Source organism: Halichoerus grypus, chromosome 5, assembly GCF_964656455.1.
Source record: "Halichoerus grypus chromosome 5, mHalGry1.hap1.1, whole genome shotgun sequence".
Taxonomy (NCBI): Eukaryota; Metazoa; Chordata; class Mammalia; order Carnivora; family Phocidae; genus Halichoerus; species Halichoerus grypus.
Genome location: NC_135716.1, coordinates 120,779,623 through 120,806,077, shown reverse-complemented (window position 1 = coordinate 120,806,077; position 26,455 = coordinate 120,779,623). Strand labels below are relative to the sequence as shown.

The following is a 26,455-nucleotide window of genomic DNA, read 5'->3' as shown; positions in this document are numbered from 1 at the left end:
AATTAATTCATACAGTCTTTTAAGACAAGTTGCAGTATACATTTGGCATGGGATGAAGAATGCTAATTTCATTAATTTTATTGTATTTTTATATTCTTCTGGGTTGATGGAGTTTTGGCTGGTTTGACAGATCTGTCCTTTGGGTTTTCATAAAAATCATAATGTAAGGACTTTTGTTTTCAATATCCATATCTTATGTGATTCATCAATCATCAAAGGTTTTAATTATTTTTTATTTTTACATTTGGGTGTTACTCCTGTTTTCATCAGAACTATAAATTATATACAATTTCTATACATTTTCTTTTCTTTAAATGATTGGTTAAATCACAAAGGAAGACTTCCCTATTTAATATTTTGCCAAGCAAATGCGCTGTTATTTTAGTGTATCACATAATAAAGCCTGGCCATTTTCAATTAATGGAAAACAAATATGTTTTATACATTCTGTATTGAACTTGTTTTAAGTTCTGTTTTAAATATGTAACATATTTTAAAATGTATTATTCCCATGCTTTACATTTAATTGATTTACTCAGTAAAATCATTCTTTCCTGAGAAAAAGAATACAGCTGTATATAAATATAGTCTGAGAAGTCACAACACTAATGATTTCTCTTATCCTTATTTTCCCACCACGCCCTTCCGTTATTGATTCTAAGCAGGTATAATATTGCTCTTCATTGAGGAGTAGTTTTAGGCCTACTGGTTTATAAAAAAGAACTGTTTCATATCAGTAACACTGAACTTATTTTTACTGGATATAGTCAGAATTACACATTATAGGGCAAGTATGTTTCCTGAAAGTGGTCAAATAGACCAAGTTGGATGGGGAGGTGGTGGCTTAATGCAGAGGCTTGTATGCTATTCCTCTGGCAAAAATATTTGTATGGTATTTCTCCCTGAGGTATTTCAGGTGGTCAGTATTTAATCTTGATGAATTACTGTAATTTTTAAAAATTAATCAAACCAAGACATCTTAATGAAATGTGCAACTACGGTATCTTTGAGTAATCAGTTTGGAGATAGAGTATTAGCACACCCTAATGCATTTTAATAAGGAAAGAGGGAGAATCACAGACATCAATCTGGTCACTTTATGAAATTCAGGCAACATACTTCAAAGCCTACATACGATCTAAAATAGCGTTTTATGGTTTGTAATTATTAGAATTCTATTTACCAGCAAGAATCTTGTATAGCACCCTTCCTAACTGTGTAATCCATGTCTTTAGACTTCTTGGAGGGGAGGATTTTCTTTTCTCATTTAACTGTACTAATCAGGTTTGTTTTATGAAAGCATTTACCTTTTATGAGGTCTGTGGAGTCAAGGTATTTGCTTTGAATGCTCGGTATGATTATTGCATGCATGCCAGCTTGCTTTCTGTGTACATTGATGATGGTAGACAATGTCATAATAAGCTAACCATAATTCTTTCTTCCTTTTTCTCCTTGCCTACTGTGCTTGCTTTTTCCTTGTATGTATTTTGCTTACTTTTTTTTAAAAAAATAGACTTACTGTTACAAGTTTGAGATATGTAATATATGGAATTTAGTAAGAATTTTATAATGTAAAGTATATATATACCTAAATAAGGAATTTACTAATTCTTAGTGGGGAAGAAAGGCACTACGTTACCCCACCCTTCAAAATCCCTACTGGGGTTGCAGGGGAGATTTATCTATTCCTGCAAAGGAGGCATTTTTTCTTATGATTAAGATGGATTTTTCTAGAAATAGAAAATAATAAAAAAATTGAAAAGTACTAAGATGCGTAATTATATATTTATTCTTACATAAATATCTTTGGGGGAAAATGTTAAAATATAACCATATCAATATTCATTAAATTTGACCTAAGCTCCAAAATTGAGTTGTCATTTTTGTAACATATTTTCCTGTTATGCTTACCTGATTTTAGTCAATTTAATAATGAGTTCGTAGGATAAGATAGGATGGGGATGATACACCTTTGCATGCATTTGTGTCTGTAGCATACATATATAAAGTAAAACTGGATAAAAATGCTGAGTGACTTTGGAAAGGCAAGAGTATATATACCATGCATTAGTGAAGAGTTTCATTATTTATTCAGGTACACTAAGTGAAGCAACATGCCAACATATTTGTATTGCCTCCTTAATCTACTAAAATGATTGATCCATGTTCTTTTATGTAACTTTAGAATCTTTCTCCTGCTAGGTTTTCCCGTTGTGTGTTTCTCTTTATCCAAAGTAGTACAGCTCTTATTCTTCCTATATTTAGCATCTATTACGAATTCGGTCTTAGACTAATAGTCAATTTATTTTAATCTTTTTTCTTTTTTCCTTGCACTTTTTTTGTTTTTCTTCCGATGCTTAAAATAGAAGTGGAGCAAAAAGGTAAATAACGTACACAGTCTGAACCCCAGCTCCCTGTTATGTGCCTTATGGCTGTCACCTCCTCCCTTCCCTCCCCCCACAACACTCCTGATGTTAAAATAATCAGCAGGATCTCATAAATGCACCTCATAAAGAAGTTGACTGTTTACAATGAAATTATATGACTGCTAAATCTGGTGATGGGGTAAAAATTCTGAAGTCGGCGAGGGGGAGCTGCTCCTTTCCCTGTTTCTTTTTCACCCTTTATCTCTTTTTCTGACACCCTTGGATATTTTATTATTAAAGTGTCATCTTGCCTGGCTTCCAGAACCCTCTCCATAGCATGCCATGGTTACAGGGTCTCCTGGTCGTTTCATCACTGCTTTCCTTGTATTTACTTTTCTCTGTTCCTAATTACATTTTCTGAGTATTTATGTTTCTTCAAGTGAAGCACCTTTGTTTTCAGTCTAACTTTTATAAAAGTTCTAAATAAGCCTTCACATTGGGTTTTTGTTGTATTTCCTTTATTTTGGTGTTTTGCTTTTGAGGGTTTAGACGTGGGCTAGGGGAGGGAGGGTACAAAGTTGGTACTAAAATAACGTACTTTGTACACTGTTATGCACAAAGCTCAGAGTTTTAAAGTATAAATTACCAAATTATAAGATTAAAAACACATAGCAAAAAATGCACATTGTCAGCTCAATTATGAATGATCTTAAACTTAGGTTTGTATTTGTGAAAATCAACCCCAGCCAATTTGTATGCTGGTACATTGATTATTGTAACTTGAGGAAAGAAGGGGTGGTACTTGTATTAAGTATAAATTTTGGTAAAATCTAATGTTAATAAAACACATTTTCTCTCTTTTGATTTATGATCATTAAAATTTGTGTTTGCCTGTTTAATTTTTTAACTTGGCTTAATTGTTGTCTTTTCTCTGTGACTGTTAGTTTTTGTGTGCCCTGGGACCTTGAAAGCAATTGTGGATTCACCATGTATATATGAAGCTGAACAAAAGGCAGGTGCTTGGTGCAAGGACCCTCTTCAGGCTGCAGATAAAATTTATTTCATGCCCTGGACTCCCTATCGTACTGATACTTTAATAGAATATGCTTCCTTAGAAGATTTCCAAAATAGTCGCCAAACGACAACATACAAACTTCCAAATCGAGTAGATGGTACTGGATTTGTGGTGTATGATGGTGCTGTCTTTTTTAACAAAGAGAGAACAAGAAACATTGTGAAATTTGACTTGAGGACTAGAATTAAGAGTGGAGAGGCCATAATTAACTATGCCAACTATCACGATACCTCACCATATAGGTGGGGAGGGAAGACGGATATCGACCTAGCAGTTGATGAAAATGGCTTATGGGTCATTTACGCCACTGAACAGAACAACGGAATGATCGTTATTAGCCAACTAAATCCATACACTCTTCGATTTGAAGCAACGTGGGAGACTGTGTATGACAAACGTGCTGCCTCAAACGCTTTTATGATCTGCGGTGTCCTCTATGTGGTCAGGTCAGTTTATCAAGACAATGAGAGTGAAACAGGCAAGAATGCAATTGATTACATTTACAATACCCGATTAAACCGAGGAGAATATGTAGATGTTCCCTTCCCCAACCAATACCAGTATATTGCTGCAGTGGATTACAATCCTAGAGATAACCAACTCTACGTGTGGAACAATAACTTCATTTTACGATATTCTCTGGAATTTGGTCCACCTGATCCTGCCCAAGGTAAGAATGTTTGCTTGCTAATGCTGATGTCTTTAAGCTTACTTTTAAAAGACTTGGGAGTCCTCTTCCTGCCGGTTTCCTTCTCCTTTTCATAGCTAAAGCTCAAAGGATAATGCTGTGATATTTCATGCTGTCACATAATGTGTACCTTTTAGCCTCAGTTTGGCCTATTTTCTTTCTCTGAATTTTTTCATTTAAATGTTGACGACGAAAAACTGTGGCATCATTGGTCAATTTACTGTTTTTCATTGCTAAAAATATAATACCAGCTACAAACCTGTTAGCTTTCTTTTCTTTTTTTTTTTCTTCTACCTGACTTCTGAATTGATTACAATCTATGTGCAGACCTTTTAACTTCTTGGCGCCAGTGGTTAAGGGAAATGTGTGTTAGGAAGTCCCAGGAGAATTGCTAGGCTTGATGTACAATGTCAGGCGTAAGTGTTCTGAAGTTTTGGTGTCTGCTGTCTGGGTAGGAGAGGGAGTCATCCAACATCTTCCTAGTAAAATTATACATTTTTATTTCCTGATAAATTAGTGATGGTTTTAAGTAAATATTTCTGTGACTTTAACTGTCACACATAGACTAAGCATTAAATGATCCCCAGTGATGATTTATGAAGATGGATCAGCTAACATTTTCGATTTGTGTTCTCTTTAGGTATCTTTATGGAGGATCATTACTTTAGAAAGTAATGTAGAATCTTTGGAAATATATTTTAGTTGATCAAGTGAATTCAGTTCTGTGGGAAACAATTTATGAGGATAAATTAAATGAATATTTCATTAAAACAAGCTTACCTCATACTCATGATAAAAGTAACCTATTCATATGTTGTTACAGAGCTTGTACTAATTATAAGTCTTTTGTATTTGAACAGTAATATTTGTGTTTTAAAGATCTGAATATTTAAATTTACTGAGTTAATTGGAATTTTCCAATTATTGAGTTACTTGAAAATTTCAGGAACCAGGAAGTTCTTTGGAGTGATTAAATCAATCCCTTCAACAAGGTGAAAAAAATTAGTATCTTTTTCTGTCAAAGCAATACATATACTTTGTACACTAAAACATAATTACATGTACCTAAATGTATTTTAAGATAAACTATTACTGGGCACCTGGGTGGCTCAGATGGCATCTGCCTTCGGCTCAGGTCATAATCTCGGGGTCCTGGGATCGAGTTCCGCGTCGGGCTCCCAGCTCAGCGGGGAGCCTGCTTCTCCATCTGCCTGTCTCTCTCTCTCTTGCTCTGTCTCTCATGAATAAATAAATTTTTCTTTAAAAAAAAAGAAGATACACTATTACTAAGTTCTAAATATTGTAATATGGTCAGGACCTTAAAAGCAAAAGTCACAGCTTCTTATAGTTGAATTTCTAATTTGAGTCATTATAGTATACCAAAGTATGTGATTTTTATTTAAAAAGTAAGAGAATGACATATTGACTTAATGCAAGACCCCTTTAATTCATGTATGTCTGGAATTTTTTGCCTTAAAATTACAGTAGTAATATCCATTGTTAAATTTTGCCTTAGAATTACAGTAGTAATATCCATTGTTAAATATCCAACAATTAAATCTTTTAAGGATAATATCATAGAATTACTTACTTTTTAAAAATTTTTTTAAAGATTTATTCATTTCTTTTAGAGAGAGAGAACACAAGCGGAAGGGGCAGAGGGAAAGGGAGAGAGAATCTCAAGCAGACTGCGTTGAGTGCAGAGTCTGACATGGGGCTCTATTTCACGACTCTGAGATCACGACCTGAGCTAGAACTAAGAGTTGGACATTTAACCGACTGTACCACACAGGCACCCCAGAATCATTTACTTTTAAATTTAGACATATCTTTTTTTCTCATAAGACCAGCAATTTGGAATGTTTCCTGTATGTCAGCTCTTTTTCTAAAAGCTAGTACCATCCTTCATCCTTTATCCTACAGGTTTGTCAAAGGCAAACTTGAGGAACTGACAAAATTTGACATTGTGTATTGATTGTTGTGTTAATCTTTTTTGTAACCTGTGTTACTCTCACAGCTGTTACATTTGTTTTGGGCGGCAATAAATCTCTTCCCCCTCCATTAGGATAAAGAGAGATAAAATACTTTTAAAAATGGAAATTCATAATCAGGCAACACCTGAGAGATTGTGAATAAATTGAGTACAGACTCAATTCAACAAAGAATCATTGCCCCGTCTACTTGTCACAAAGTACTTCATGACTACAAGATGAGTAATAATGTCATTTTCCATATGTGGCTTATATTCTAGTAAATAATTTGATCCATTTCAGATGAAAAAGTCTTTGATAGTTTAGATATTTTTTGAAAGAACAGTTACCAGCTTTGAAAATGGGGAACTTAGACATATTTGGTAGTTGTGTTCCTACAACCGTGTTTTGTTATCCAATATAGTTAGCCATTCTTAAATATTCCCAGAAAGTAAAAAATTCATATTGGCCCCTTATTAAACCCTTAGTGATACAGAGTTTTATATGACCCTAAATCTCTCTTGCTGCTGTTTGAACCATATTCTCTTTCCTCTCCTGTGTAATTTATCTTCATGTGCTTTTAGAGACTCCTGTCTCATCCAAGATCTGTGCTGATATCTATATGCATGTAGATGGGGCCTTGCAGAACTATTCTGGCCCATCAATTTAGGTCAAATCAATAAGCCACTGTCAGCTTTTCAGAAGCAAGATCCACAAAACTGATAGAACAGAGCAATCAGAGAATTCAGGTCTTCAGCCGTCATAAAGCAATGATTAACTGGTTTGGCTGTAATTTAGTCTTATGTCCTGGATTTTCTACCGTGTATGTTTCTAAGGTATACGTCCTGCAGTAAAATTATCATTCCTTTCATTTTTTGTTGTGGACTGTTTCATAGGATATTAGCTTCAATACTTTTCTCCATTTATAAACCCAAACCTTTTCTTTCCTAACAGGGCAAGTATATTAATTCTTTGCTCTAATCATGATTTTCAAATACATCTTTTTTTTTCTTTCAATCTTTAGCCTTATGTTATCTCTACATAGTTCAGTCCCTCCAATTCTCTAAACTAGTTCTTTTTTTCCTTTTACCTTCTCCCTATCTAAAGTAGACTTAGGAAAAACCCTTTCGGTCCTATTTTAACTCTTTTCTGCTTCTTAATCTGAATTGCTTTGTATTTACTTTGCCTGCATATTTGATGTCCCAAATATTAGTTTTCTTAAAGATTTTATTTATTTATTTGAGAGAGAGAGAGCACACACAAGCAATGGGGAGGGGCATAGGGAGATGGAGAAGCAGACTCCCCTCTAAGCAGGGAGCTGACATGGGGCTTGATTCCAGGACCCTGAGATCATGACCTGAGCCGAAGGCAGACACTTAACTGAGCAACCCAGGTGCCCCTCCCAAATATTATTGAAAAAATATTGTGTCTTGGGTTTTGACAGTTCCTGAATATTTGTCTTAGGGTAATTATGAAGTAAGACACTTCAATAGTATGAAGAAAAATTTGTATCAAGAGAACTACTAGGTTTATTTATTTGGGAAGTGTTGAGCATAGAATACACATTTCTTGAAACATCTTTCCACGTATAACGATTGCTTAATAAAAGATAATCATTATTTTTAGATGTTGAATAAAGGTAAATTTAATGAATACATATTTTTGCCTTCCCGGGCTACAGACTCTTTGTAACTAGAGTTCATTCAGTGAACAATGAGTGAGTTCTTGGACCTGGGTGAGGGAAGTACTACCCTTAGCATAAATGGATTCTATTGTTAGTAAGCACTACCATAGTAAATTGAAGCATTCTATATGTGTTTGTTGAAATTTTCAAGGGTAGTTCTTAAATATGTTTATTAGCATTTTATTAGTGCTGTTTTGGGGTCTCTATACTCAAATGTCAAAGGTAGGCAGAATGCTAAGTCACTTAATCTGGATGCTTGATACGACACTCTGATAACTCTGGGACAGAACTTTGTAAAATAAGGTTTAGATTTGAGATACAATTCTGTTGTGAATTGCCATGTTTTCTAGTACCATTTATAGGATAGTCTTGAGTTTTGAATCTTTTGCCACATAAGTTACATTATGAAACTTTTTATCATCTGTTGCTCTAGTATTTTATGTTATCTTCCCATACCTTTTCTTGTTTTAGAGATTTACACAGAGAGGAATCAGTTAAAGTTAAAGGCTCCTAAATAAGGGCACATTGCTTTGTGGGATGCCATACTTTTCCAGAGTCTATGAAAATCTTGTGCCTAGAAAAGTAAGATCATAACATTCAAGAGTATGGCCAGGTGACCTTGAATAAATTGCCTAACCTTCTCCATGGCTCAATTTTCTCATCTGTAAAAGGAAGATAATCATAGTGCCTACTTCCTGGGGTTGTGGTAAAGATTAAATAAGATGATCCGATGATCCATGAATGGTGATTAGCATAGCATCTGGTACATAAATGCTGAATAAGTGTAGCCTTTTATCATTATCAGATGCCCTGTTGGGACCTGTCTTCACTTATGGAAGAAATGTTAATTTTGAGAAACAGCCTCTGTGTTTATGGCTTCATCGTTAGAAAAACATGCCTTCTGTAAAGTTGCTAAACTTCAGCTTTGCAAAATTCCAGAAATTCTGATTGTCTTTCAAAAGGTTTTAATTTTGCCACTTACAAGTTTACTTTCATGTTTTTCATGATGTCCCAATATTTCATTGATTTATCTTTGAAGAAGATCGATTCCCTTTAAACTTTTGATGAACAAAAGGTGAAAAATGTGTGAAATTTACTATCAAAAACACAAGCAAACAGGCTATAGCATGTTGCAAGAAATTTTGTGCATATGCTAGAGGTCATTTTATTACCTACCATGACTCAGTTATTATGAATCTTTCCTGATGCTTAGCTAACAGATCACTAATTGTAGTATTGTTAAGACCTATTTCAGTGGCTAAATACATACTAATTAGTGCAGTGTCGAGAGATAAATAAGATGGTGTGACTCTAAACCATGTTGCTCTGTCCTTTTCGTTTTTACTCCAATTCCCCACTACTCTCTAAGATTTGATTCAGAGGCAGTCATTTGACACTTCTGTAAAAAGAGTGTGATGCTTTTGACAAATGTTAATTGAGAAAGCCCTGAAAGCCTGGCTGCATTGTAATCAAAAGAAAATTACAGAGGTTTAACAAGATGTCAGGCAAGTGCTTTACAGAGAAAGGTAGACAGGTTTGAATAGGTTTCTGCAGCAGCTGGCTAGGCATGATGTTTGACTAATGTGCACAGCATCTCTCATATGGTCAATAAATTATGCCCTGGAAATAAAACACATGATTAAGAAATTTCTCTTGAGATAGAAGGGAAAAAGGTGTAGAAAGAGTATGGTATGCATTTATTGACCAGAAGAAGTTTCTCACTCCTAAAGAACTAGAAACATGTGCATACACTACTTTTTGTGATGGACTTAGGATACTCTGTCAATAGTGATAGCATTATATAAACAACTACTTATGGACCAGAACTTAAAATGATAAACATATTAGTGATAACATGAACTTGTTTTCTAAGTTTTAATGTTCTGGTTTGTTTCTTACATTATAGAGAAAGCATAAAAAAAGGTAATGTTTTTATCAGACTACTTGAAAAAATAGTTTTTTTTAATTTGCTGTACTCTATTAGTTTAAATTTAAAGCATCACAGATAGAAGGTTTCAACAGCCAGTTTTCTATAAATGTTGATAAAACTTTAGTGTGATCACCTAGTAGATTTTAAATGATAGCATTGAAGTTTTACTGACAGAATTTTGGTTGTTTAAACTAATTAAATGGCAATTAATGAAGGAAACATTAAGCTACATTATTTTTTTTTATTTTTTTTTATTTTTTTTTATTTTTTTTATTTTTTATTTTTTTAAAGATTTTATTTATTTATTTGACAGAGAGAGACACAGCGAGAGAGGGAACACAAGCAGGGGGAGTGGGAGAGGGAGAAGCAGGCCTCCTGCGGAGCAGGGAGCCCGATGCGGGGCTCGATCCCAGGACCCTGGGATCATGACCTGAGCCCAAGGCAGACGTTTAACGACTGAGCCACCCAGGCGCCCCTACATTATTTTTTTTTAACCTAGTAGATTAAACAGTTTGAAAGTAATGCTGGAAATTTTTTGAAAACAATTTCAAATGTGTAACGGTAGTTCGTTTTACGCTCTCTATAAACCGTCGGTATGGTTTGTAAGGTTGGTTTCAAATTAGGCCTGATTTGATCTAACCTGTTATCTTGCATTATAATCCTCTGACCAGAACTAGTTGCTTTTTCTACTACATTTTCAAATGTAAATATGCCTAACGAAGCCTCAGATGTTTTCTTACTAACACAGCACAAGCATGCCGAGCTTATCTTCTGTTTGGATCTAATCAGGCATGCTCAAAAATCTCTCAAGCAAGAATGGCTGCTGGGTGGAAGGATGTCACAGTATTTATTTTCCTGCAAGATGTAGAGTGGGTGACTTTAAATTTTCTATTGTCCTAACTATATGTAATTGTCAGATTTTTATTGATGCTTTGAATATGATTATTTACAGGGTATGAACTTATATTAAAAAAGAATTTTTCTGTGTTGTTTCATAGTAACATATACTGGGTATAGACACTGAAACTATTTAAAACTGTCCTTCGGTTTCTGTTGGATGATAAATGATGAAATATACTTAAGCTGTATTATCAAGTATGTCATTGAGATGTAGACTTAAGACAATGAGAGTCATACAGAAAACTCTATAGTAAAGCCTAAACTTCCCTTACTTAGCCAACAATATGAATATATTGGAACAAATGAAGGGATTTATTCTTTCTCCAACCTTACTGGTGTTCTCACTAATTCTCATGTTGCTGGTTTGGGGGTAGTTGGATGGGGAGGGGTTTTGGGTTGTGTGTGTGCCTATACATATTCACGTGTGTGCCTGTATGTGAGTGCAAGTGTGTGTTTGAGATTAATATACTCATCTTTTCTCCGTAGTGCCTACCACAGCTGTGACAATAACTTCTTCAGCTGAGCTGTTCAGAACCACAGGATCAACCACAAGCACTACTTCACAGAAAGGCCCCATGAGCACAACTGTAGCTGGGTCACAGGAAGGAAGCAAAGGGGCAAAACCACCTCCAGCAGTTTCTACAACCAAAGTTCCTCCTGTAACAAATATTTTTCCCCTGCCAGAGAGATTCTGCGAAGCCTTAGACGCGAGGGGGATAAAGTGGCCTCAGACACAAAGGGGAATGATGGTTGAACGACCATGTCCCAAGGGAACAAGAGGTAGTTCTTGTAAAATGCCAAACGTACATTTTTACATTTTGTGTGAATAGGTTCTGAATTACACTGAAGTGACTTCGAGGAAAGAGAGACATTTACGATAGCTAATTTTGTTACTGTTTTTGTTAACTTTGGTAATAGAGCATTGGTAGATAACTTAAAGGCTCATAAACGGTGAAAGTTATTTAAGGTCAGGCCCTGAAGTACCTCTCCCTCTTAAAGACCTAGGTCAAGCCTGACATTTTTTGCCCATGGACTCCAGTGAGGCTTCCTTACAGCTGCCTTTCTCATTACAAGTACCGTTTTGGATGAGTCCCAAGAAAATCAAGGGCTTTTTGTTTGTTTGCTGTAAACGTCTGATATTTCTATGCTGACTTTATATTTACTGTTTATAATCTGCATTATACCCTACTCTTTGTCAGTTATTGTCAACCACTTCCATTAGCGTTTATTCAAAATTTAACATGCAGTGTAGTATCATCGTAGCTGATTTCCCGAATGCATGCAGAAAAATGGTTTCAATTTCTGTTGTAGGAACTGCCTCCTATCTCTGCATGGTTTCCACTGGAACATGGAACCCTAAGGGCCCTGATCTTAGCAACTGTACCTCACACTGGGTAAATCAGCTGGCTCAGAAGGTTGGTTGGAACCTTTTAATATGATACACATTGGTGATTAAGGGCTTTAACGTCTAACATAAATAATTCAGCTTTGTATGTTAAAACCGGCTTCATCGCTCTTTGTTCAGTGTAAAAGTAAAAAATTATGCATAGTTTTGTCTGTAAACTATTTATTCAAAGTTTCATATGTTTTGGGGCATGCTGTTTTCTATGTTAAGCTTTTTAATGAGTAGATAGTTGCTTAATTTCTTTCTTTTTTTTTTAAATTTCATTCATATTCAGTTTGTTCTGTTTCTTTTGATGTTTGTAAGACAAATGGTCCATCGGCCTAATAAATCAAATACCATTAAGTTTGAAACTGAATCCACAGAATGCAAGCAGATGTTTATATCACAGATGATTATGATAGAATAAGTAAAAACGACTTTAAAAGGCATTAGTAACTTTAATATTACAATGCAATGCAGTGACATTTTAGTTTCTCCTTCGTCATCTACCTTTCTGAAATGCAAGCAAGCAGTAGATAATAACTCCCAGTATCGTACTGATTACATTCTGATTTAAATTTCTGGATCACTGGAAAAAATAAATAAGATTTTTAAAGAGCAGTTTCAAATGGTGGCAGTGAAATGAGAAAGCTATCTGAAAAACTTTAAAAAGGATTTCTGGTTTTCTTCTTTTCTTTTAAATGTCTGGTTAAGAATTTCTTTTGTGTGCTGAGAATCTAAGAACCTTTAATCATCTGAAATGAGGAGAAAGTTATTGGTCTCAATTAGTTGCAGATTTTGACATATTTGCAAATGTTTCTCTCACCACAACAAAGATACTCAGGAAAAGAACAAGAAGCCGCAAACAGGGCAAGAAATCATACTGAGATAATATAAATTGTCATTTCAGATCAGAAGTGGAGAAAATGCTGCTAGTCTTGCCAACGAACTGGCTAAACATACCAAAGGGCCGGTGTTTGCTGGGGATGTGAGTTCTTCAGTGAGATTGATGGAGCAGTTGGTGGACATTCTTGATGCACAGCTGCAGGAACTGAAACCTAGTGAAAAGGATTCCGCTGGACGGAGTTATAACAAGGTAGGTAGGAATTTCCTGTTATTTAATCAGACATTTTGTATGGCAGCTCTTGATTCCTCTAGCAATGGACTGCCAAACCTCTGGCCCCCTTGACATATACTCAGAAACAACATTTCTAATTTGGTCAAATTTCCCAAGAAAGAATTAACAGCTGAGAAAGGAACAACATGACAAAAAAAAAAAAAAAAATTAAAATCTCTGAGGGAGATTTTAGTTGGTGGCAGACATTGCCTGATTGTGTTCAGTACTCCCACTGAAGAATGCATTATCTGCACTTGGAGAGATTATGTGTTATACATCTCATATAATCTGTACACTAATACATGCAACTCTTATGTTTCCACTAAAATTGCGACGCATAGGGGAATGTCAGCCACTGTAATACTGCTTTCAATTGCAGGTTTTGGGAGAAGGGCAAGTTTCCCTCTCTAGGAGGATAGTGTGTTAGTGCTATTAATTTTTCCTAATATGACAAAAATTCGGTAGTTATTTTAACCATACTATAAAATAAGCATAGGAGATTCATATTAAGCCAAAATCCATGGCTAATACAGTGTTATAGGGTTAAAAAAATAGACATTTTTGTTTCTTTTAACCACATATTTTATCTCTGGTTTTATTGTGATACTTTGGATTAGTACACTTAATAAAATGCAGCTATGAACTATAAACATGCAGTTTTGGCAATCGGTATAAACTCATAAAAATCCAGAGGACTACCATGCATAATAAACTTTGAAATCAGGAATGCCAGCCTAAGTTTTGAGGATTTCTTTTGTCCTCACTTTCAACAGATAAAATCTAACCTCTGATTTTCTTTTCTTTTACTAAAAAGCTCCAAAAACGAGAGAAGACATGCAGGGCTTACCTTAAGGTATCTCTCCTGTGCTGTCACCCTGCTTTCTCCCTTCTTCAGCTACCTGCCACGCTTTATCATCTTGCTGCATGATCCAATGTGTTTCAGTCTTTGATAGTTATGTAATGTGCCCCATATCAGCTGTACAAATGTTGGCTCTTCTCAGGTATATTACTCTCAGAATAAGCAAATAATTTACCTTTATAATTTTTGCTCTTTTTCCATTCATCCAAACATACAAGAATTTTAATGAAATATCCTCTGAATTGGAAAGTAATCATGTAGTCTCTCTGTTTCCTGTTGTCATCTCTGTGGATTAAAAAGCAACTTGAGTGAAACAGCTATGATATATTCTTGGCAGTTTATCATATCAAAGACTGCATAGTCATAATGTATGTGCATGAAAAAGTCACTGCTCTCTTATCTCTGTGGTGTACTCTTAAATAAAATAGGCTTTGTCCTGAAATTTTTAGGAGTCATTTTAGAATCAGGTTGATGTGGGGATGGGTTACTAGAAATGAAATATAAATAATGTGACAGTGTTATCAATATATGTTCTATGTTGGTTTTCATCAGGCTAATAGAAACAGAAAGCCACTGCTGGGCTCAGAATCCTCGTTCACTCCGGCCGGTTTTTCTCCCTGGTATATCCAAGTGATAGGAAACATGCTGAGGCCAACAGTGGACTATGCCATGCTAGTTCTGTGGGATAGATCAGAATAATATTACCAGCTTGCGTTTTGTTTTATTATGTGAATTTTAGACGTTTCTTTTGGGGGGATAGTTATTTTCTAATCGTTCTCATCTGAGGACCATATCCTTAGTAAATCCAGCCTTAAAGAACTTACCTGTATACATATGACAACAAAACAAAAGAAGCTTGTAGTTTTGTAGAGTAGAGGTTATTCAAAAGCCATAACCACCAGTTTTGGTTGGCAAGCTCTAGGAAAAAAAAAAAAGAACGGCCTGTCACTAGTTTGTAATAGACATTGTTGGACCTGAGAACTTTACAAGAAAAGGTGGTGGGAAATTCTGTTTTTAAGTAGTAATATTCTGAATGTTCTTTTTAGCCTGTTTAATGAGGGCAAAGAAATAACTGCTGGAGTGTATAGAATTTGTCATATTGAAATTTTCAGTTCACCTTTAAGGTATTAGTTAATGTGTGAAATGTAATAATTGGTATGTTGCCCAGGACATATAGCTCAGTGGGAAAAGAATAGCTTTTTTTCTTTGGCAGGGAGAGACTACTTAAGGAATATGATTAGGCTAATGATCATTTTTGATTCCACTAGAAAAGTACAAATGATAATAAATAAGGAGTGTTTCAAATTAATAAAAAGCATGTCATCAGCGAGTTATGTGTATATGTAGTAAGTTTCAGCATGACCTTAATTTCTGACCAGTGTCATTTTCAGTATCTCTCAAATGAGCTTCTCTGCTGAGATAAGACTAATAAAACTCCTTAAATTACAAATCAGAAGCTGACTTACACTATGCAAATGAAGCGAATTCCCACTTTGTGACAGAGGATTCATTTGTAACTTAGATTAGAGACTCCAGTCTGTATTTCTTGGTGACTAATGAATCTGGCCTCGGCAGACCAATTTCTGTTCCACTCTAGTTAATGGCTGCATCAGTATCACCGTGAACATTTTGACTATTCTATCTCCCATTAGAGAGACAAAAAAGCCTTTAACGCCACTTGGAAGTATCTTCGACCTGCCAGGAAGGTCGTGGTGGCTCACAAGGCAGACAGAACGAGGATATTAAGATGGATTAAGATAATTAATCTTAACTCTGACAGTAGCTTCAAACAACTTTTCCCTCTGCTTACTTCAATATCATACCTCAAACTAGTAATTTTTGTTGTTGTTCTTTGCACAATGTATGTTATTTTCCCTCAGTGATTACCAATAGATCAAAACAATTTATATATGGTCTTAATGACATATTATAACTAGGTAAATGGGATAGAGTAAATAAACTTAGTGATTTCAGCTATGCAAGGCATAGTCCATGAATAACTATAGTATCAGTACAAAAGCCTGCCTTCAATTGCTTAACTGACTGGGTTTTATTTTTTATTTAATGTTATTTTGCATGGTAATAAACTAAACCTACAAATATGAACATGTACAACTTGGATGTTTATGAAGACTTTATTCTACTTTTTTTAAATTCATTAAAATCTTTCATTAAATTATTTTCATTAAATTATTGGTATAGGCTTTAAATGTTTCGATCTCTTGATTCTTTTAAAAACAGATCATTGTTTATGAACTAAGGTATACTCTCAAGTGTTTTCTAGCTGGACAGGGAATTAGGAGAGTGAAATATTCACAGATAATATAAAAACTTTGAAATCAACTTGGTTTTTTCCCAATGGTCATAAGTAGACAATGTTATAAGGCATAATTCTGGTTATTATTTTAGTTCAGGTTCCAAAAAACAGTATGGTGTAACTTTCAAGCATAGGTATCAGGCTATTCCAGAGACATCAGTGTTTTCTATTTAGAACATTTAAACCTTGAGGTTATAAATAGGAGCGACCGTGCATGTACCAGTAATACCTCAGGGTAAGAGCTGACATTGGTTGTGCCTCTTTGACAATCGAGATATTGTTAGGTAAGTATCAACAAGCCATCTTTTCACATTTACCCTTTATAATCAAATAGCAGTCTGCTAATCTGCAGTTAGTTTTATTTTGAGATGGTAAGATATGTTCCTAGTTGGCCAGGTATAGGTGTTCAAGTGTTCTTCCATCTTGAAATAAGAGTAAATCATCGTGACAGATAAATATTACAATTGTCACTAGTCAGTGATTGAAAATCAGCTTGGTACTAAAGCAGTCGAAACTAATGGTAGTTTTCTAATGGATGCAGGCAATTGTGGACACAGTGGACAATCTTCTGAGACCTGAAGCTTTGGAATCATGGAAACACATGAATTCTTCTGAACAGGCTCATACGGCAACAATGTTACTTGATACATTGGAAGAAGGAGCTTTTGTCCTGGCTGACAATCTTGTAGAACCAACCAGGGTCTCAATGCCTACAGAAAATATTGGTAAGTGAATACATTTGTCAGGGTTAATTTTGATTTAGAAGATACATGCGTAAGAGAATGGTGCTTCCCTTCTGAATCTGTTCTTTCCCAAGGCCAAACTTCTCTTTTGTCAAATTATTATTGATCCCACTTCATAAAATTAATGCAAAAGCTGAAATCTGTCTATATCTTTTAAAAGTTGGTTTTATGTAGGTTTTTTTCCCCCAACTGAAAAATCATTAAATGAAAGAAACTTAGAGTACTTAAATGCCAGAATATGGATTGCGTAAGTAATGAAAGTGCTTGCTATGGAACTGTAGCAAATGCTTTTCCATTTTATATAATATGTTCCTAATGAATTTAAATTACTTTCTGGAATGTGTTCTCCCAGTCAAATATTTTAGGCACACAGAATTTGAGCCAAATGTTTATACTAAACACAACTGCCTTCAGGTGAAAATGTGGTCAGCGAACTACATCTCCCATAATGCAGACTATACATGCTTCATAGATTGCAAAATAGCTGCAGATAGTTTTGAAGCATTTAAATTTAGAATTTAAATGCTGGCCATGAGAGGAATTCAGTTTTGATGATATTTGAAAAAAATACAGTAAGTACAGTACAATTATATTCATTTAGGCTTGACTGATTTAGAATTGTTGGTTATTCAGAGAGGTTGAACTCAAATGAGATTTATAATATCTTTTAGTAAAGTAAAAAAGTTTCCCAAGCATTAATGTAAAGAAAAGAAAAGCCAGAAGGGAACACAGACGACTCTTCCCACCAAAAGAGTGCACTGGCACAACAGATACTGAATGAGGTATTGCTCTGTGAGATACCGTATCTCATTGCCTGATTGTGCCTGCCTAAATCATGGGACTTTGTATTTTAAAATGCAGAAAATAAAGATGTATAGAATCAGATTATGATAACTGAATTTAAATTCAAAACCTTAAGTTTATTTTAAATAACTGAATTTTTAGAAAGAAAAAAACTATTAAAATCATGTTTTTATGTACTGTGAGTTTTGGGGATGATAAATAACTCAATAACTTCAAATTAAATGAAGTCAAGATACATAATTTGGCTGGCTATGATCTGGGATACCAGTCATAGGGAAAATGATGCTCTACCATAGCTTTAGTAGTAATACAAAATGAATAAAGCTCCCTGTTTCTGTCTAAAGCTTTCATTATATTTGGTTAATTTATTTGCTGGTCTCATAAAATTCCTAGGATGTACATTGAGCAGTTCTTCTCAAATTTTCCCAGCGATATACCTGTAAGGATAAAAGAGTATAAACTTGATCATCTTAGAGGATGAATCATAGAAAGTATTATCTGAAGTGGCATGTTTTGGCCTACATTTGTTTTCAAAATCTTCCAATGGCTATTTTTAAAAAAACACCTAATATTTCCCTCCTACGTCCTCTCAAAGTGTGCAAGAATATTTGATGGGCCAGGGTGACATGCTGTGCCCCCATCAGCTTCACATATACAGGACACACTATTATTAGATATCTGAGATATTTCTACACCAGTTTGAGACAGTCTGAAAATGTAAATGTCCAGGAATACATTTTTTCTAAAACCTGTTTTTCAGAATTCTAAAGGATCAATCTTCACACTGATTTTTTTAAAAATTTTAACAAAAAAAGATGCGGCACCTGGCTAGGTCAGTCAGTAGAGCATGTTACTCTTGATCTCGGGGTTGTGAGTTTGAGCCCCACATTGGGTGTAGAGATTACTTAAAAAACTAAAAGAGTCTTTAAAATTTTTAAAAAGAACATTGTGAGTAAAGATTCTTATAGAATGTAGTACACATTTTACTGACTTCTCAAAAATAATGCCCTGAACTTACCATATGCATGTAGATTACCCAAGAATTATCAGTACGAAAGTCATTTTACATTTTCTAGCATAGTTATGTCTTTGTTTTGTTTGTTTCTAAAATACAGTTTTGTGGCAAATATCATCCATGATTTAGTATGAGGAAAGCATTTACCTTTTTTCCTAGAACTTGTTTTTTTTTTAGACATGAGGACTAAAATAGCCTATTACTCCTTTATCTCCTCACTTTCCTGAAGCTCTTATCTAAATTTAGGGCATGGCTACAATATCTTAGGTTATTAAGACAATTTGATTTACTGCTTAGTGATTTCTCCCTGAATCCCTAGTTTAATTCATTGTGTGATTTACCCTTATAATACATGACCTCATAAAAATGGTACAATTATATCTGTTATAAATATATCTGATTATAGCTTTTTCAAGTCAACTTGGAGATATAATCTATATACAATACAAGCAGTTGTCGTTAAGTGTGCAGTTGATGAAAAATGCACACTATGTGACCAACAGCATGGCCAACATTCTGTCACCCCAGAGGAGCCCTTTATTCTCTTGCTGTAGATCTCCTCATACCCCCAGCCCCAGGTGACCACTGATCTGTTTTCTGTCACTGTAATTTAATTTTGCCTTCTCTGGACCTTTAGGTGAATGGTATCATACAATATGTACTCCTTTTGATCGTGCATTTTTACACAGAATAATGTTTTTGAGATTCATCTGTGTTGGTAGGAGCATCTGTAGTTCAATCCTTTTTGTTGCTGAGTAGTATTCCATTATAAGGAAACACCACTATTTGTGTTTTCACTCTATTAGGCGCTTACATCATTTCCACTTTTTCAATGTTATTTGTAATGCTGCCATTTTCCCAAGTGGTTGTACCATTTCATACTCCTAACTGCTGTGAGACTTCCAGTTACTCCACATCCTCACTAACATTTAGGATGGTCAGTCCTTTTAATTTTAGCCATTTGAGTGGTTTGTAATGTCATTTCATCCTGGTTCTATTTTGCATTTATAGAATTGCTAAGTTGCTTATTGCTGATAACTATTCAACTCTTACGTGCTTATGGGCCATTCATGTATCTTTTTGTGAAGTGTCCATATATTTTGCCCATTTCTAATAGGGCTGTTTTTCTTCTTAATAATGAGATTCTTAATATATTCCTTATATAAGTCTTGCTGGATATATGTACTGTGAATATTTTCCCTCGGCACGTGAAGTTTCTTTTTATTTTCTTAATGACATCTTAAGAGGAGCAGAAGTTTTTCATGTTGCTAAAAAATTACCCACCTTCAACAATGTCTAGTTAATCCTATTTCACTCATTCCTCTCACCATTATATTTTAAAGCAAATTTTAACATGGTATTATTACTGTAAATACCTTACTATGCATCCTGTGCTTTAAAAAAAACCACGTCATTTTCATACTTTTAAAAATTAACAAAAATAGGTTCAAAAGATAACAAAAGTATGTTTAAATTTACTTCATTTTTGTAAATTTGTTAATACTTAATTTGCTTTGACCAGGATACAGACAAGTCCGTGTGGTACATTTGATACGTTGCTTAAGTCATTTCTCTCCACATCTTTTTTTAAAAAACGTTTTCCTTTTTTTAAAGAAATTGAGCAGATGATTTGTACTATGAAATTTCCCACATTCTGGATTTGGCTGTTTTCATCCCCGCTATATCATTTTACATGATTGATATATACTGTAATTTGATCTAGAGCTTGATCAGGTCAGGTTTAAGTTTGTTTCTTCATTTGTTTTCTCCAAGAACTTTCCAATGCATCCTGCAAAAGAGGCACATGTTAGGTTGTCTTTCTTTGTGACCTTATGATTGATTAGGTGGTTTAGGTGTTGTCAGCCTAATCCATCCATTATAAAATTCTCTATCATTTATTTTCCCAGTGGGCTTAGCAGCCAACATGATTGTCAATTTAGACTTAGTTATATTGTGGTAACAAAAACCCCAAAGTCACAGCCGCTCACAACAGCAAAGGCTTACACTCCTTCAAGCCACGTCACCATTGAGGCTCGGCTTTGGCTGTGGGACCTGTCATCTTTAGTCAGCTCCATATTGTTTGTACCTTGGATTCAGGCTGATGGAGCCTACCTAGAATGTTGTGGATCTTCTGGCAGAGGTCATAATTTTTCCTATATGTTCTCTTTTCTTCCTCTCTCCTCTCATTGCAGCCACTACTCGGTAATGAATTTGAAAAATACAAGGACAGAAAAATATATTAAAATACTATCTACAGCATTGGTTGTGAGGGAGGCTTTCCTATGAATGAAGTGTATTCAGTGTCAGGAAATCTGTTGTACAAGGCATATATTATTTCAAGCATACAGAATATATAGGTACAGAGAGTATCATAAATAATCTGTATTCCAGTCACCCAACTGAGCCACATCTTAGTATTGTACCTTATTTGCTTCACATTTGGGGGGAAATAAATAGTTATCGATAATGTCTGAGTCCTCTGGATCCCCTCCTACTTGATCAGATCAAGAAGGGTGTAACCTTTCCTTAGGAAGCTTTTTTTTTTTTTCCTAATTTTGCTCTACAACTATGTACATTTAACAATTGCTTTTTGTGTTCTTAACATTAATGATTTCACACTACAGATGTAGTTGTATAATTGTCCCTAGCCATTATATTTTTATACTTATGCATGTTAATATGTGCATCTCTAGTTCATTCTTTCATTTGATCTAAGATACATCACAATTATTTAACTATGCCAATGATAGGTTTTTTAGTGGCTTATGCTTTTTCGCTAATAATAGGGAAAACAGTGAAGGTTTTTGTATGTCTTTGTTCTCATATGTATATGCCTTTCTAGACATATATGGATACACACATCTAGAAATAGAATTTTTGAATGATGGAGCATGCCCACCTTCAACTTCATTAAATACTGCCAAGTTGCTTTCTAATATTGTTTACCAATTTACATTCTCACCTGTTAATACCACTGTTCTCTCCCCATCAATCTCTTTGCTAAATAACACTTTGTTATTGACATATATGTTATCGTTCTAATGGGTTGAATTGATCACATTATTGTTTTAATTTACAGTTCTCAGATTACTTAATGCCTTTATTGGGTATTTTAGATTTCTCTCCTGTGAGTTTATTCTCCACGACTTTTACCTATGCATCTGTTTCTCTGTAGCTAATGCATTCTGGACACTAATTCTTTGTAGACTATATAGTTTGAAAACGTTTATTCTGTGCATGCCTTCTTTTTTTTACTTTGTTTATGGTATCTTTTGTTTTACAGAATAATGAAGTCAAATTTATCAATCTATTCTCTTAGGGTAGGTGCTTTTGGTATCTTATTTAAGAAATACTTTCCTTTTTGATGTCCTCAAGAAAATTTTCTCTACAGTTATACCTGTAACTTTATAAATGATCTTATATAATCCTTTAGAAATGATAAAACTTTGCCTTTTTATAATTATGTTTTAATCTACCTGGAAATGATTTTTGTTTGTGGTATGAAGGAAGAAACTAATTTGGTTTTTGTTTTCTGGGTTTTTTTTTTTGTTTTTGTTTTTGTTTTTGTTTTGATAATACGTTGTTTCAGTACTTTTAGTTCATAATTCATTCCTTTCCCCAGTGGTTTGTAAGCATATCTCTTTAGTTTCTATACATGTTAGAAATGTGTTATGCATTGCTCCTTTTGTTTTTGTTTTGATAATATTATTATCTGGTGAGTTCTTTCATTTCTGCTGCTGGAGGAATTGCCTTAGCTGCTTTTGGCCTGTCTTTTCTGTATGAATTTTAAAGTCAGTTGCCAAGTTCCACAAACTCAAAAATCTTTTTTTTTTCCCCAAAAAGTCTTGCTGGAATTTTTATTAGAATTAGGTTGAAGAGAGGGTAACACACCATAAGAGACTCTTAAGTATAGAGAACAAACTGAGCATTGCTGAAGGGGACGTGGGTGGGGGGAGATGGGTTAAATATGGATAATGGACATTAAAGAGGACACTTGTGATGTGCACTGGGTGTTGTATGTAAGTGATAAATCACTAAATTCTACTCCTGAAACCAATATTACACTGTATGTTAACTAACTGGAATTTAAATAAAAAATTGAAAAAATAAAAAATAAAATATTATAAAAGAAGAATTAGGCTGAGTTTGTAGATTGATTTTGAAAGAAATTTCACAGATTTATTTAGCTGTTGAAGTCTCCCAAATAAGATCTTGTATAATTCTCCATTTGTTGTTAGGTCTTCTAATAAAGTTCTGTATTTTTCCCATTAATATCTTGCACTTTTAAAAATCAGGTTTATTCTTAGATAACTTGCAATATTTGTTTTTATTGTAAAGTATCTTTTTTTTTAAATTACATATTCTAATTGTTTGTTGCTTGGTGTATAGGATCACAGTTGATTTTGCTGATTGCACCCTTGTTAAATTCTTTTACTTCCAATCATATATAGATGCTCTCTCAGAATTACTATGTAGTTAATTATATCTTCTGTAAATAATAAGTTTGCTTTTTTCTTCAGTCTTTACGCCTTTTTTATTTTCTTTTTTTTAAAGATTTTATTTATTTGAGAGAGAGAATTAGCAAAAGCATGAGCAGTGACGGGGGAGGGGCAGAGGGAGAGGGAGGGCTCCATCCCCAGGGCCCAGAGATCATCACCTGAGCTGAAGGCAGACACTTAACTGACTGAGCCACCCAGGTGCCCATACACCTTTTTTCTTGAATTACTGCAAGGTCTTTTAATACGATGCTAATAAATAAAACCCCTAATAGGAATCATCCTGACTTTAGAAAGAATATTTCTTGAGTTTTTCACCATTGTTTGCCTGTAGGTTTGAATAGATAAACTTTATTTGATAACAAAACCTTTACCTGGGCAAGGATTTTTTTCTTTTCTTTTATTATTTTGTAAAGTTTTTTTTTTTTTTTAATTGAATGGGTTTTGAAGTTTGTTGAATTCTTTTGGTTAATAATTATTTTGTTTTTAATTTCTTAATTTGGTGAATTATATTAATATATTTTCTAATGTCCTTTTGAGTTAAACTCAGTTTGTTCAGGATATTAAAAAGTGTACATATAATTTATTAAATATTTTTGCATCCTTTTAATAAGAGAATATCCTATAATTTCTTTCCTTGTGCTGTTTCATTCATCAGAATTTTGCAAGTCTTATGAAATGAGTTGAAAAGCATTCTTTCTCTATTCTAGAGCAGTTTTTTAAGATTCACTATATATTTAGCTATCAGTTTATTTTCTCTAGTGGTCATAAACTATTAGGGTTTTTAATTTACTTTTGTCAGTTTTTTGTTTCTTGGAAGTTTTCCCTTTTGTCTGTTTTTAAATTTACTTATTGATATAAATTTATTGATTGATTAATATAAAGTTGATTATTGATTCTCTACAAAGATCTGTATTAATGATCCTGTTAAAATTCAAATTAATTTTTTTTACTATGGATGTAATTTTTAAGCTTATGTAAATATACATTGAATGAAATTAAAGTTTGATAAGTAAATATTTGTTGAATGAAATTAACTCTTTGAGCCTGCATGGCTCAGTCCGTTAAGCGTCTGCCTTCGGCTCAGGACATGATCTCAGGGTCCTGGGATCAAATCCCAGATTGGGCTTCCTGCTCAGCAGAGAGTCTGCTTCTCCCTCTCCCTCTCTCTCTCAAATAAATAAATAAAATCTTTAAAAAGAAATTAACTCTTTGTACATGTATGTCTATATTTGGAACTTTTCATGAAAACTCAAAAGATTTCAGTCTTTCACCCTGTCTTCCGTCTTGCTTTAAGAAAAGTTAATTATTGGGGAAAATAAAAGAAAGTTAATAATTGAGAGTCCCTTTCAGTGTAAGAGTGAGGCATTCATTAGATGTATATTTTTCTCTTTTCTTCCCCCACTTTTCCTCCTTCCCACACACATGGAAGAGGAGATCACCTACCTACCCACCTGCTTAATCTTTCAAAGCATAGACCAATAACATAAACATTTTAACCAGCTTTTGCAGCTTACAGAATTCTAAGATTTATATGACTCTCATTATAAACTTGCATTTCAGGTGCTTGACATGTGGTCCGATAGCTTATAAAAAATCTTCGAATGTTATGATTTCATATTTACAACTAAATCTACATGTACTTTACAGAACAAATTTGTAAAAGATTTAAAAGAATAAATTATTATCCAAAAGTTACTATAATGGTATAAGTCCATATTTGTAATAAGAAAGAGGGCGGATGAATTCATCTCATGTGTGTGTGTGTGTATGTACAAACACATATACACATATTTGTCTAGGTATAGAAACAGCTATACAAAAATATATACCAGTAGAGTGAAATTTAGAGAAAAATGTATGAACTGTATGTATTGAATTATTTAAAAAGTATTTGTTACTTTTAGAAATCCTAACATATGAAACTAATGAATTTTGTATATAATTCCTCTAATTTCATCAACAAAATGACATTTTCTAATTACTAATATAAAATAGCTGACTTTAGTAGAAACAATAATACTTTTCCATTCTTTTTAAAACTTAAATGAGTATTGATGAATAGTGATGTAAAGTATTATACTCTTTACTGGAATTACAATAGACATGTTTATGTTGATGACCATTAAATATATATATATATTTGAAAAAAAGTTTAACAACATTGGTCTTGTTGATTAGGTAAATGTTCTTAGTGTTATAGGTCAACCTGTTTGCCTTTCCATGATTTTTGAACTTTGGAATAAAGTATAGTGGTTGGTAAACTTTTACCATTAAGGCCTAAATAGTATATATTTTAGGCAATTATACCACATGGTCTAAGTTGCAAATACTTAACTGACATTATAGCACCCAGGCAGCCATAGACAATATGTGAATGAGCATACATGGATGTATTTTAATTAAACTTCATTTACGAAAAAAGGTGGCAGGCCAGATTTGGCACACAGGGCCTGTTTTGCCCAACTTAAATATATAAGCATTTATAGTTACTAGTGAGAATTAATGGGAACATAATGCCAAACATTTTCTCATAAATATGCTGTGCTGGTCTCACCGTGTTGAGAAATTAGAGAAAATCAAGTATTGCAAAAAATTGAGCTGCATTATGCAATCTCATTATCTGTTAAAATGTATCATATACAAAGAAATAAATGTATACATGCAATAAAGGCACTCAAATTTATACTTCATATTTCGTTTTGCCATTGTCAAGGAATATTCATTGAAGAGTTATTTAATGTAAAAAGCTAAAAAATTCCTTTTGAAATATGTTTATTTTAATGATATAAAGATATAAATGAAACTTTGAAAGTTGTGCGCTTTCAGCTCATACACTTTCATATTCGTAGGGTAAATGTCTGGAATTAGTTGATGACAAAAGATACAAAACTATGAAAAAGTGTTAAAATTATTATATGAAATTTTTTAGAATAGTCAAGGTTTAAGACCTCCTAATTTAGTTTGTTTATGATTTTGTTGAAATGTAACAGTAAGGTTTTCTAAGTAGAAAAAAAGAAGCAGTGGTTTTCATGCAATTATCATTTGCCTCTTTGTAGTTTAAAGAATGCTCTTTTTTCCTCCCACTTTATTCTTTGCCTCCTTCA

The 26,455-nt window shown here is 33.9% G+C and overlaps 1 protein-coding gene across 23 annotated transcripts in view; it reads left to right on the top strand.

Annotated features, from left to right (window-relative positions):
* Nucleotides 1–26,455, top strand: part of ADGRL2 (adhesion G protein-coupled receptor L2) — a 609,197-nt gene that overhangs the window by 555,763 nt on the left and 26,979 nt on the right. For 13 of the 23 annotated variants that reach the window (XM_036076672.2, XM_078072838.1, XM_078072840.1 and 10 more), the window contains 6 exons: nucleotides 3,311–4,111; nucleotides 11,100–11,393; nucleotides 11,925–12,028; nucleotides 12,908–13,093; nucleotides 13,929–13,967; nucleotides 16,832–17,015. In XM_036076672.2, the coding sequence (XP_035932565.1) occupies nucleotides 3,311–4,111; nucleotides 11,100–11,393; nucleotides 11,925–12,028; nucleotides 12,908–13,093; nucleotides 13,929–13,967; nucleotides 16,832–17,015 (1,608 nt within the window). The remainder of the gene's footprint in view (nucleotides 1–3,310; nucleotides 4,112–11,099; nucleotides 11,394–11,924; nucleotides 12,029–12,907; nucleotides 13,094–13,928; nucleotides 13,968–16,831; nucleotides 17,016–26,455) is intronic. The other 10 variants (XM_078072839.1, XM_078072841.1, XM_078072843.1 and 7 more) reach the window with 3 other exon arrangements.